The sequence below is a fragment of the Pristiophorus japonicus genome, chromosome 1 (assembly GCF_044704955.1).
Source record: "Pristiophorus japonicus isolate sPriJap1 chromosome 1, sPriJap1.hap1, whole genome shotgun sequence".
In the NCBI taxonomy this organism is placed as follows: Eukaryota; Metazoa; Chordata; class Chondrichthyes; family Pristiophoridae; genus Pristiophorus; species Pristiophorus japonicus.
In genome coordinates this window covers 294,263,694-294,277,903 of record NC_091977.1, presented here as the reverse complement: position 1 = coordinate 294,277,903, position 14,210 = coordinate 294,263,694, and the positions used below count along the sequence as shown (strand labels likewise).

The following is a 14,210-nucleotide window of genomic DNA, read 5'->3' as shown; positions in this document are numbered from 1 at the left end:
ATGGATATGATGTAGTTGGCATCACGGAGACATGGCTCCAGGGTGACCAAGGCTGGGAACTCAACATCCCGGGGTATTCAACATTTAGGAAGGATAGACAGAAAGGAAAAGGAGGCAGGGTGGCGTTGCTGGTTAAAGAGGTAATTAATGCAATAGTAAGGAAGGACATTGGTTTCGATGATGTGGAATCGGTACGGGTGGAGCTACGGAATGCCAAAGGGCAGAAAACGCTGGTGGGAGTTGTATGCAGGCAACCAAACAATAATAGTGAGGTTGGGGACAGCATCAAACAAGAAATAAGGAATGTGTGCAATAAAGGTACAGCAGTTATCATGGGCAACTTTAATTTACATATAGATTGGGCTAACCAAACTGGTAGCAATGTGGTGGAGGAGGATTTCCTGGAGTGTATTAGGGATGGTTTTCTTGACCAATATGTCGAGGAACCAACTAGAGAGCTGGCCATGCTAGACTGGGTGATGTGCAATGAGAAGGGACTAATCAGCAATCTTGTTGTGCAAGGCCCCTTGGGGAAGAGTGACCATAATATGGTAGAATTCTTTATTAAGATGGAGAGTGACACAGTTAAATCAGAAACTAGGATCCTGAACTTAAGGAAAGCTAACTTCGATGGTATGAGGTGTGAATTGGCTAGAATAGACTGGCGAGTGATACTTAAAGGGTTAATGGTGGATAGGCAATGGGAAATATTTATAGATCACATGGATGAACTTCAACAATTGTACATCCCTGTCTGGAGTAAAAATAAAACAGGGAAAGTGGCTCAACCGTGGCTAACAAGGGAAATTAAGGATAGTGTTAGATCCAAGGAAGAGGCATATAAATTGGCCAGAAAAAGCAGCAAACCAGAGGACTGGGAGAAATTTAGAATTCAGCAGAGGAGGACAAAGGGTTTAATTAGGAGGGGGAAAATAGAGTACTAGAGGAAGCTTGCCGGGAACATAAAAATTGACAGCAAAAGCTTCTATAGATATGTGAAGAGAAAAAGGGTAGTGAAGACAAACGTAGGTCCCTTGCAGTCAGACTCGGGTGAATTTATAATGGAGAACAAAGAAATGGCAGACCAATTGAAGAAATACTTTGGTTCTGTCTTCACGAAGGAAGACACAAATAACCTTCCGGATGTACTAGGGGACCGAGGGTCTAGTGAGAAGGAGGAATTGAAGGATATCCTAATTAGGCAGGAAATTGTGTTGGGGAAATTGATGGGATTGAAGGCTGATAAATCCCCGATTGTCTGCATCCCAGAGTACTTAAGGAAGTGGCCCTAGAAATAGTGGATGCATTGGTGATCATTTTCCAACAGTCTATCGACTCTGGATTAGTTCCTATGGACTGGAGGGTAGCTATGTAACACCACTTTTTAAAAAAGGAGGGAGAGAGAAAACGGGTAATTATAGACCGGTTAGCCTGACATCAGTAATGGGGAAAATGTTGGAATCAATTATTAAGGATGAAATAGCATCACATTTGGAAAGCAACGACAGGATCGGTCCAAGTCAGCATGGATTTATGAAAGGGAAATCATGTTTGACAAATCTTCTGGAATTTTTTGAGGATGTAACTAGTATAGTGGACAAGGGAGAACCAGTGGATGTGGTGTATTTGGACTTTCAAAAGGCCTTTGACCAGGTCCTACATAAGAAATTGGTGTGCAAAATCAAAGCACATGGTACTGGGGGTAATGTACTGGCGTGGATAGAGAATTGGTTGGCAGACAGGAAGCAGAGAGTCGGGATAAACGGGTCCTTTTCGGAATGGGAGGCAGTGACTAGTGGAGTGCCGCAGGGCTCAGTGGTGGGACCCTAGCTCTTTACAATATACATCAATGATTTGGATGAAGGAATTTAGTGTAATATCTCCAAGTTTGCAGATGGCACTAAACTGGGTGACGGTTTGAGCTGTGAGGAGGATGCTAAGAGGCTGCAGAGTGACTTGGAAAGGTTAGGTGAGTGGGCAAATGCATGGCAGATGCAGTATAATGTGGATAAATGTGAGGTTATCCACTTTGGTGGCAAAAACACGAAGGCAGAATATTATCTGAATGGCGGCAGATTCGGAAAAGGAGAGGTGCAACGAGACCTGGGTGTCATGGTTCATCAGTCATTGAAAGTTGGCATGCAGGTACAGCAGGAAGTGAAGAAGGCAAATGGCATATTGGCCTTCATAGCTAGGGGATTTGAGTATAGGAGCAGGGAGGTCTTACTTCAATTGTACAGGGCCTTGGTGAGGCCTCACCTGGAATATTGTGTTCAGTTTTGGTCTCCTAATCTGAGGAAGGACGTTCTTGCTATTGAGGGAGTGCAGCGAAGGTTCACCAGACTGATTCCAGGGATGACTGGACTGACATATGAGGAGAGACTGGATCAACTGGGCCTTTATACACTGGAGTTTAGAAGGATGAGAGGGGATCTCATAGAAACGTCTAAGATTCTGACTGGATGGGACAGGTTAGATGCGGGAAGAATGTTCCCGATGTTGGGGAAGTCCAGAACCAGGGGACACATTCTTAGGCAAAGGGGTAGGCCATTTAGGACTGAGATGAGGAGAAACTTCTTCACTCAGAGAGTTGTTAACCTGTGGAATTCCCTGCCGCAGAGAGTTGTTGATGCCAGTTCATTGGATGTATTCAAGAGGGAGTTGGATTGGCCCTTACGGCTAAAGGGATCAAGGGGTATGAAGAGAAAGTGGGGAAGGGGTACTGAGGTGAATGATCAGCCATGATCTTATTGAATGGTGGTGCAGGCTCGAAGGGCCAAATGGCCTACTCCTGCACCTATTTTCTATGTTTGTATATTACCCCCAACACTGTTAAAAGGTTATCGCACAAGCTAAAAGTTATGTGGCACCTTGTCAAATGCCTTCTGGAAGTCCAAATATACCACATCCACTGGTTCCCCCTTATCCACCCTGTTCATTACATCCTCAAAAGAGTTCCAGCAAATTTGTCAAACATGACTTCCCATTCATAAATCCATGCTGACTCTGGCTGACTGAATTATGCTTTTCCAAATGTTCTGCTACTGCTTCTTTAATAATGGACTCCAACATTTTCCCAATCACAGATGTTAGGCTAACTGGTCTATAGTTTCCTGCTTTTTGTCTGCCTCCTTTTTTAAATGGGGTGTTATATTTGCAGTTTTCCAATGTGCTGGGACCTCCCCAGAATCCAAGGAATTTTGGTAAATTACAACCAATGCATCCACTATCCCTGCCACTACTTCTCTTAAGACCCTAGGATGCAAGCCATCAGGTCCAGGGGATTTATCCGCCTTTCATCCCATTATCTTACTGAGTACCACCAACTTAATGATTGTGATTGTGGTAAGTTCCTCCCCCCCCCCGCCACCCCAATAGCCCTTTGACTATCCACTGTTTGGGATATTTTTAGTGTCCTCTACTGTAAAGATTAATACAAAATATATATTCAGAGTTTCTGCCATCTCCATGTTCCCCATCACTAATTCCCCGGTCTTGCCCTCTAAGGGACCAACATTTACTTTAGCCACTCTTTTCCTTTTTATATACCTGTAGAAACTCTTGCTATCTGTTTTTATATTTTGTACTAGTTTACTTTCGTAACCTAACTTCCTTTTCATAATCATTTTTGTAGTCATTCTTTGCTGGTTTATTGAAAGCTGCCCAATCTTCTGTCCTTCCAGTAGTTTTGGCCACTTTATATGCCCTTGTTTTTAATTGGATACCATCCTTTATTTCTTTAGTTAGCCACGGATGGCTATCTTTTCTTTTACACCCTTTCCTCCTCACTGGAATATATTTTTCTTGAGAGTTATGCAATATCTCCTTAAATGTACACCACTGTTCATCAACCGTCCTACATTTTAATTTATTTTTCTAGTCCACTTTAGCCAACTCTGCCCTCATACCTTTGTAGTCTCCTTTATTTAAACTTAGCACTGTGCGTTACACATACCATTCTAGTCAAGTCGCTGTGAAAACACTAGTCACCCTTTGAATGAGTGAAGAGGAAACAAGGCATTTTGAAGCATCAGTGTAATTCCTGTGAGAGCGTTAAGCACTGCTTGTTCCGATCTGAAAGGGGCCACAAATCCGCTGTTGAGAGTTGTGATTTGAAATGTCATGGCAACAGCTTAAGTACCACTTCTTGTGATCATAATATCAAAAATGGCATTAGACTGCAAGGCCAATATAGGTTTCCCAAAATCTGTAGTCTACTATGATATTAATAGTTGAATATTTAATGCTCTCATTGTGATATATTCTTTATGACATCACTAACAAACACACTCTACCAAATGGCTCCAGCAGAAACTGTCAGAATTTGTCACATGACCCTTTTATTGTATTTACATCAGTACTTGCATTACCACAATAGTCCACTAGATGGAGCAGTAGTTCATTAGGGGGCACTCTATTACACATTTGTCATTCCTATTTCTGCTATTTTAACCATTTAAACAGGATAAAAAAAACAGCAAATGAATGTCATATGAATATGTTATGTATTATCCATTGTCGGTCTTTACTAAACTTGAGCATTAAACATTGTAATCTTAATGTGGAAGCTTCTAGACAAAAATCACAGTAAACTAAAATATAACACAATGCATTTGAGATGATCGTAGCAGGTGGAAAGGATCATTTTGTGACTTTGCATTCATGGTTGGCAACACTGCCCGCTGGGAGAGCATATTGGAACTCCGAGTGAGCCATGTCCATCATTTTGTGACCGTTCAAATTAATGGTCAGAACATCAGGTGCAACGTATGCCTGAATTTTGTATATGTGCTCCTGGCAGGAATGTCAAGTCAGTAAACTCCCTTGTTTGTGTATTTAAAATGGCTTTGGTTTCTGTAGGATATCATCTGTTGGCCATAGTGTCTGAGTTGGTGTTTCTGCCTTGTACCATCTGCTAGCCATAGACATTGGATGGCTTTGGGCTTTCTATCTATCAGTGTAGTGCACAGCTAGTTTTTACACCAGATACTGCAAATTTGAATTAACCTAAAGCAAAATAGATTACCTCCTGATATCTACCGACTGGCTGCAGATGATTAGCGGGAGAAATTTGTGCCTCCCGTTAGCGCCCCTGGGTGGTGCTAATGGGGCTCAAACGACTTTTTGTCCAGGCACGGCACCGCTAATGACTGCTGCTAAATTCCATGGGAGTTTAGTGGCGGCGGTAACCGGCAGCGTCCCACTCTGCTGAGCCGCTCCGTCAATGATGATGTCATTACCATGCGCAGCGACCCATTTGCACCCTGGAGCGAAAATTCGGGAGCGCCCCCTGAAGCTGTGGCGGGTGATGCCAGCAAAAGCTTCAACGGACTTGCGCAGCATTACTTAAAGGGGAGGTGGCACTCACAATGAAAAAAATTGGCCGACTTTCCGGCCGCAATCCATTGCATGATGGATCACGGGGTCCGGGCCGTGATATTGCAGCCTGGCACTCCGCTTGAGTGCCATGCTGATGACTTGAGATCCCGCTCCCCAGTGGTTCAGGTAGGGACCTGCAGAGTCGGCAGCTTGGCCCTCCCCTTTAATGAAGGGGGGGACCCCTTCTCCGCGGCAGCACTACGCATCCCAGCGCTATGCGCCCCAGTGCGTAGCGTTGCGACCCTGTCCTTTTGCTTCTGCCCCACAGAGCAAGTGGAGCACGTTATTTTGCTCCACTTGCTCTCGGTGGCGGTAACCCCAATATGACGAGGGGGTTGGATTTCCGCTCCCGCCGCAGGAAGTCCCATCTCATGGCTGTTACCGCCCCCAAACGGGGTGCTACGCAATTCCCCCCCATTATTGTTTCCATGTTCCAGTCTCCGCCAATAAACCAGCAAGTACTCACCAGGGGCTGCACACCCCTTCTGCTCCCCCCCCACAAAGAAATGCTGCCATTGATTGTGTAGCACCAGAAGTAGTGTGAGTAGAAGGTGTCTACCCCCACCCCCCACCTGGCAATAGCACAAAACAGGCAATAATGAATCGGCATGCATGTTTTACACCCTGCACAAATTTATTTTCCATTGTCTGCAGGCTAGCCGATTTGCTATCGCCTGTTTTGCAATACTGCTACAGAACAATTTCTCCTCTGTTGTATTCTCATCTTTCTCCTTGGGTTCTCATAAGAATAAAACATTGGCCCGGACTTTGCGGTCAGCGGTCAATGAATGGTGGTCACCATTTATTATATTTACAGCTGCCCACAGACTTTTTGTGGGCTTTTGCAATGGCAACTTGCGGTCATCAGGAATCCAATATAGTGCAGCGCCCTCTACAGGGAATATGAGACCCATGTGAACAGGTCAAGCAACAGCGAGTCTCTTCAAACAATCAGATTGAAGAATCCTTACTGAGCTACGCAGAATCTAAACCAGGAAGTGTAAGTTAGAATATTTAATTCAATGTAAAATCCCAAAAAGTTACTTTGCAGGTGCAGCAGGTAATCAGGAAGGCGAATGGAATGTTGGCCTTCATTGCGAAAGGGATGGAGTACAAAAGCAAGGAGGTCCTGCTGCAACTGGTATTGGTGAGGCCGCACCTGGAGTACTGCATGCAGTTTTGGTCACCTTACTTAAGGAAGGATATACTGGCTTTGGAGGGGGTACAGAGACGATTCACTAGGCTGATTCCGGAGATGAGGGGGTTACCTGATGATGATAGATTGAGTAGACTGGGTCTTTACTCGTTGGAGTTCAGAAGGATGAGGGGTGATCTTATAGAAACATTTAAAATAATGAAAGGGATAGACAAGATAGAGGCAGAGAGGTTGTTTCCAATAGTCGGGGAGACTAGAACTAGGGGGCACAGCCTCAAAATACGGGGGAGCCAATTTAAAACCGAGTTGAGAAAGAATTCGTACCAAATTTAGAACATACACAAAGGAACTGATTGGCAGTGCTACCATAAAGGTCTCCTACGATGGAACGGTGCACAATTTACCACTCTGGGTGGTACCGGGCGATGGCCTTATGCTGTTCGGCAGGAACTGGCTGGGAAAGATACGCTGGAACTGGGATGACGTCCGTCAACAAAACCTCATGTGCCCAGGTCCTAAGCAAGTTTCCCTCTGTTCGAACCAGGCATCGGGAAGTGCAGATCCATTTGATTCCAGGGTGCGACCCATCCATCACTAGGCGAGAGCGGTACCTTACACGATGAGAGAGAGGGTGGAGATCGAGCTGGACAGGCTGCAACGAGAGGGCATCGTTTTGCCAATCGAATATAATGAGTGGGCCAGTCCGATTGTTCCAGTCCTCAAGGGAGATGGCACAGTTGGAATCTGTGGTGATCACAAAGTAACTATCGATTATTTCTTACTGTAGGATCAATACCCGCTACCAAAGGCAGATGACCTATTTGCGATGCTGGCGGGAGGCCTCACAGGCTGGAGAAGCACTCTGAGATCTGTAATAAAGGACTAGGTCACACTTACTTTGAGTTTACAGTATCTAGTCTGACTCCTTATCCAAGACATAACAAACACCACAGCTGATTTCAAACTCTGTCGTGGACAAGCTTCTGATAACGGAACCAACATGACAGAGATGTTCTCTGGAGCTCAGATGGTGCTCAAGAATCCACAAGCACTCTCTTCTCCATGTGCAGTGCATACCGTGCACCTACCATACAATAATTAATAACATATCTATACATATCCTTATAACATTCAACTCAGTTATTAACCGAAGAATTGTCTAGCTGCTTTTTAAGAGGAGTTATCCAATGTAATTTTCACTGCTTTTGCTGGGATTATATACTGTTGAAGACATTTTTCAGATTGCTAGTGTTAAAATGACTATTTTTTTGCTTTTCAAAAGTTGTTCTTATTCACTGTGCTGCTGAATGTCAATCCACAACCTTGAGGGATGTTATCAAAGCTTTTATATAACTAAACAGTGGTTTACCTCATTTGTTTCAGGAATGATTGTTTGCATATTAATTTTGAATGTATGCTAAACATATCTGTGATATTTAAGCCTGACTTCTGGAGTTGGCATCAAGAACTGGCATTTATTAATTATTCACAAAGTGCTACAGACCGGTAGAATTGTAATTTAGGATCAGCAGCCGTTGTTTGCGTGCAAACTGTGTAATCTCTACACGGTGTTGTTATAGAGTTGCAAATGTCTTCTCTTGGACTTATACACAAATGACAGTAAGGTGGGAGGTGGCTTCACCCTATTGCTCAGAAAGACCTACAGACCAGTATTCTAACATAACCTTCTGGAAATGGAGAGAAGATCATGTTATCAAGCTGATGAAACATGCAGTGCTAAACTTTTATAATGAGCTCAGGAGGAACTGTGAGATCAGGGTTGTTTGGAAGTCATTTGTACCTCTATGTTTAAAGGTCACGCTGACAATGAGCATTATTGGTTCTGGCTGATTTAATTCGTCTGCAGGAGACGTATCCAGATGTCCACATCCCATTGCTTTTCTCAGGTCGTTGCATCTATTGTCGAATCAGGGCACCTTGACATTTGTTCACTTGGACAGTATGCCAGAAAGACAGATCAAGCATGACTTCTAGCAATTAGTTTGCTTTTAAAATGTCATCAGGTCAATGCAACTTCATATGAAACTCACAGTACAGCTTTCAGAAGCGTAGGCCATACTATTGGCATAAAAAGGAAGCTAGACTGTGAGACATGCGTAAAATCACTATTTCAAGTCCTTTTAATTTCTGAATGTGCAGGGCCTCTTATTCTCCTCTTCCATATCAGCATCTTGTGGCCCATACTGATCTCACTAGTTTGCTGACAATATTTACGGTAATTGCAGCTTGGTTAATTGCATTTAAGATTTGGAAGTTTTGCTGCAGTCTCCCCAGATCAGCCGGAGACCAGGAGGAAGGAACATTTGATCTAGAGTTAGATTCTGATTCTGCCCTATCTTTTCTAAATTTTAGTTAAGGTCTGAATTTCAAATCCAGAAAACCAAACCAAACTGCGAGGTCTTCCAGGTCACCAATGAAATGTATGTTCTAGAGGGATAGTTCTGACCACTAGTGAAGTGAGTGTATAGACCCACTGGACCATTATGGAAACTGATATGTTGGCGTTCCGAATTCCCAGTTCTCTAGGGAATTGGATTTAGAGAACAACTAAACCATAGGGTACAACTAATAACAGAAAATGCTGGGAATACTCAGCAGGTCAGGCAATAGTTTTCGATCGATGACCTTTTCGTTAGAACTGGAAAAAGTTAGAGATGTACCAGGTTTTAAGGAAGTGCAGAGGCAGGGAAAGGGGGGAGGGGAGAACAAAAGGGAAGGTATGTGATAGGGTGGAAGGCAGGAGGGATTAAATGACAAAAGGGATAATAGGGCAAGGAAAAAGTGGGTGGCAATGGGACAAGTAAAGAAACAAAAGCTGGGTCTAGTACACAACTATCTTACACTCAGGAGCCAGTGCTTGTTAATCTTGGTTATACTGAGGGATACACATATCAGTTCTATTCATGAGTATAACCCCATGAAAAAGTAAGTAATCATGAATATATGAGAGGGTATATATATATATATATATATTATATATTATATATATCTGTATACACAGTTATTAAAAGATAAGATCAATGTTATGTTTTCAGCTGCTTCGAAGTCTAGCTATATATGGTTGAATTCAGAACACTCCCAATGGGAAGCTGTGCTCCAGGGAGCACAGATCAGAGTTAAAGCCACAAGGCTATCATCGATTCTCCATCCTGTGCTGCTTTCAAGTGGGGCAACCCGCTGGGAGACTAGGGACAGTGAATTCACCTCATTCTTCATAAAACATACAAAGCTGATAAATTTATACCCAAATTCTTCTCATTATTGCTATTTTGTTCAACAGAGAGAAACTATTTACATAAAAAGTAAAAAAACCCACAAATGGGACCAAGTGAATTGGCTTGGAATTTGCACTGGCTGTGATGCTGGCAGACATGCTGGGATTGGGGATCTCCGGGATCCCTCCACACTAGGTTAGATCAGTGGGATGGCAGCTCATTTGCCCCTGGCAATTGAGGCATCTCGGCTGGCCATCAGCCTAGAAAGGCCAGAAGTTGCTACTTGCTCTGACCTGGGGGTGGTGGGGGTTTGGGGTTGGGGCTGGGGGGTTATTGTCCACATACCCCTCAGAAAAATGATTTTACAATGGCGAATAATACACTTAAAAAAAAATAGTACCAGTTCTTCGGGGGTGTTGGTCGCTACCTTTGTCTGGTAAGATTTGGCACACAGCAGAATAATTAATTTTTTTACATAGATTCATAAGATACCCAAGTCAATATATACAGCAATTCATCGAATCATAAACTCTCACAGCACAGAAGGAGGCCCATTGTGTCTGTGCCGACTCTTTGAAAAAGCTATCCAGTTAGTCCCACACCCCAGTTCTTATACTACGTCTCAAATTATTTAATTGCTTTCGGATGTCCTGAAATTGTGAAAGATGCCACATAAGAGCAAGTTCTTTCTTTATTCAGCCCTTCGGGTGGTGCAGACTGTTTGTAAACTGGTTGGCTAATTGATACCCTGGCAGATACTGATTGTTAAAGAAACGTTTTTAAATGACATACTCAAATCTAATGTGAAATATTGGCATTTACTGAGATACTGGAACATTCATAAATGCTCACACTATATAAGTATATTGCTGGACGCACCTTCATTAGTGGGTTGTAAAGTGCTTTTTAAACATTTATTTCTCAATTATTTGCAAACTATAGATTCTGTAGTTGTACTGTCAGCTGTGCCACTGAGTCAGAAGGTTGTGGGTTCAAGTCCCACTCCAGGGACTTGAGCACAAAAATCTAGGCTGACACTCCAGTGCAGTGCTGAGGAGGTGCTGCACTGTCAGAGGTGCCGTCTTTCGGGTGAGACATTAAATCAAGGCCCTGCCTGTTCTCTCAGCTGCATGTAAAAAATCCCGTAGCACTATTTCGAAGAAGAGCAGGGGAGTTACTCCTGGTGTCCTAGGCAATATTTATCCCTCAATCAACATCATGAAAACAGATTATCTGCTCATTATCACATTGCTGTTTGTGGGAGCTTGCTGTGCGCAAATTGGTTGTTGCATTTCCTACATTACAACAGTGACTGCACTTCAAAAGGTACTTCATTGGCTGCAAAGTGCTTTGGGATGTCCTGTTGTTGTGAAAGGCGCTATATAAATCCAAGTCTTTCTTTTTTTCTAGCTGTATATCATTTACAAAAAACTGGCATTCATTATATTTTTCACACAGGGACAAAGCCACACTTGGAAGGCAGATTGAAAAACTGGAAGCAGATGTATCTCAGTGGAAAGTTAAATACGAAGACTTGAGCAAATCCAAGCAGGAAATCCTTAAACAGGTGTGAAACTGGAAGAGAACTGGTAATGCACAGTTAATCTGTTTGCAGCTTACTCAGTATTTTTATTGACTTTTTTTTAAACTTCCTGGGAATTTTAGCGGTCATTACTTTTCAAGAAATTGTGATACAAAATCAGGGGTATGGTAGCATACTGTTTATGTTACTGGACTAGTAATCCTGAGCCTGGAATAATGATCCAGAGAATTGAGTTCAAATCCCAACACGGCAGCTGGGGAATTTAAATTCAATTAATGAAATAAATCCATAATGGTGACCATGTGACAATTGTCGTAAAACCCTATCTAGTTTACTAATGCTCTTTAGAGAAGGAAATCTGTTGGTCTGGCCTGTATGTGACTCCAGACCCACAGCAATGTGGTTGACTCTTACCCAAGCAATCCACTGTTACTTTCAAGAAGGCAGTTCACCACCACCTTCTCAAGGGCAATTAGGGATGGGCAATAAATGCTGGCCTTGCCAGCGATGCCCATATCCCGTGAAGGAATACATTTTTTTAAAGTGAAAGGATAATTCATTTTCTGGCTGAAATTTAGGGAAATCCTATAAAAATGGTGTTCTCATTGAAGCTTTAAAAAATAGATGGTGATGACATCGCTGGTAGTTAATTGAAGAATAACATGCCTGTACGGAGCTTGAGTCAAGTTTCACGTCGGGCTGACTATTACTGTCATTGCATGTAACAGCCTTTCATTGCATAGTAGTGCAGATGTCCTTGCAGCAGATGGTAATGCTTTTGCACCTGCCTCTCTTCTGAACTAAACCCTGAGAAGCTAGATCAACACTGTCTTTTCTAGATAGGTGTGCTTAGTGGAATCTTGGTGGGTGCAGTAATCCAGCAATGCCTTCTTTCCTGCAACACCACATAATGGTTGGCATGCATAATGGTTACTCAGGCATTCACACATCATTGTGACACCATCAGATGTCTGGTGGTGCAGCTTTCTTTGGGAAAAGGTGCCTCCACCAGCACAACAGCTGCCAAAGTGGGGCAATTTCACTTGTTTCTGCAGATGTGTGTGTATGGGTCCCAGTGGGAGGGCATGGACAACCTCTCGGGCAGCCTGATCTGCCAGATATAGCTCTGTTGTTCCTTCAGTTCTTCCAAACAGCTTTGAGGATTGGAGGATTCTCATTGGGGAAATCCATTTGCGAATCCCAGTAGGGAAAATAAAGAAAGATAAAGTTAATAAATGTGGTCCAGGAGTGATATAAAACACACATGTTAGCATTCTATGCCCTTTAGATGACCTTCCACTGGAAGGTCTGGCCCTAGCAATCCTGGAAACCAAAGTTTCTTGGGTGTGGCTTATACTGGGTGTCCTGCAACATCCGTATGTCAGGAAATCACATGTATGATGCCCGCACCCCCATTTTAATATGCAAGTCCCACTTTCTTTGGATGGGAGCTTCCACTGCCCAGCCCACAGTGACCGGGAAATTCACCGGGGACAGAAATAGGTGGAAATTGGGTGGAAGTGATTTTGATCCAATTTAATGCTCCGCTGTTCCTCGTCTGTGCTGATTTCAGGGTTACAACGGAGATGAAAATCAGCTCCATTGACCAATACCGGAATACCATTCCGCAGGTGTTGCTGACCCTCTGGGATCTTTGGCAAATGGCTGTTCTTCATGTGACACTTTAGGCAATGAAAGTCAGCAAGTGACTTTATCATCTTGTTTTTACTGGCCATCTGCAAATGTATATCCTCTGGAAAGAGAAGGAACTCCTCGCTATTTTGATCCCCATGGTGTAATGTATTTGCTTCATGGGTTCTTTTCTTAAGAATTCATAGCAACACATTGCTATAAAGAACCAGTTGGTTTATTAGCAAAGGTTTAACAATCACACTACACATTAGAGTTCATGAGTTCATCCACTAGGCTAACAACTGCATACCTCATCGTGGATCCCCTGAACCAAACTGATTGGAGTTTTATTGAGTCTTGTAAACATCATGTGATTGGCTAAGCCACTAACAACTTAACAACTCTACAACTATTTTAGTTGTGCACTTTAATCAAGTGCTCCCTGGTTAAAGTGGGGGGGGGGGGCACATTCCAAACACTTTCAAACAAGTGCCCCCTTGTTTTTTTTTGTTGAGGGCACTAAAAACATAAATTATACAAGTGCCCACTAGCTAAAAGTGAGGTAGGGACACTAAAACCGGCAAACATAGACAAATTAAACTTTAAACATTCATGATCAAATTAAAATTTGGTTGCCGGGGTTGATGACGCACTCCAGTCCCTCCGGTGCCCACCTCCTGCGGAAGGCTGCGAGCGTACTGGTGGACGCCGCGTGCTCCATCTCCAGGGACACCCTGGCTCGGATGTAACCGCGGAAGAGAAGCAGGCATTCGGGTTGAACAACCCCTTCAACCGTCCGCTGCCTGGTCCGGCTGATGGCTCCCTTGGCCATGCCCAGGAGCAGTCCTACGAGAAGGCCCTCGGACCTACCTGCTCCCCTCCGCACAGGGTGCCCAAAGATCAGGAGTGTGGGACTGAAGTGCAAACAGAATTTGAGGAGCAGCCCCTTTAAATAATGGAAAAGGGGCTGCAACCTCACACATTCAATAAAAACGTGGAACACGGACTCTTATAGACTGCAGAAATCGCAGGCGGCCTGCGAGCCCATGAACCAACTTTAAACTTTATTGGACGGGACTGCTCAATGAAAAACCCTCCAGGCCAAGTCCCCGATAAATAGTGGGAGGACTCCCGCGTAGAGTGCACTCCATTGGGGACACCTGACTCCTCTGGACGGCAAGATGGTGCGCCATGGCGTGTCCGGTCGGCAGACGAGGATGGCAAAGTGGAGAATGTGCAGGAGCAGCCCGTACAGGAATCCCCT

General features: G+C 43.7%; 1 protein-coding gene across 1 annotated transcript in view; it reads left to right on the top strand.

Annotated features, from left to right (window-relative positions):
* Positions 1 to 14,210, top strand: part of LOC139270881 (coiled-coil domain-containing protein 102A-like) — a 760,459-nt gene that overhangs the window by 46,479 nt on the left and 699,770 nt on the right. Inside the window, exon 3 of the mRNA XM_070888470.1 lies at positions 11,230 to 11,338. Coding sequence (XP_070744571.1) covers positions 11,230 to 11,338 — 109 coding nt within the window. The remainder of the gene's footprint in view (positions 1 to 11,229; positions 11,339 to 14,210) is intronic.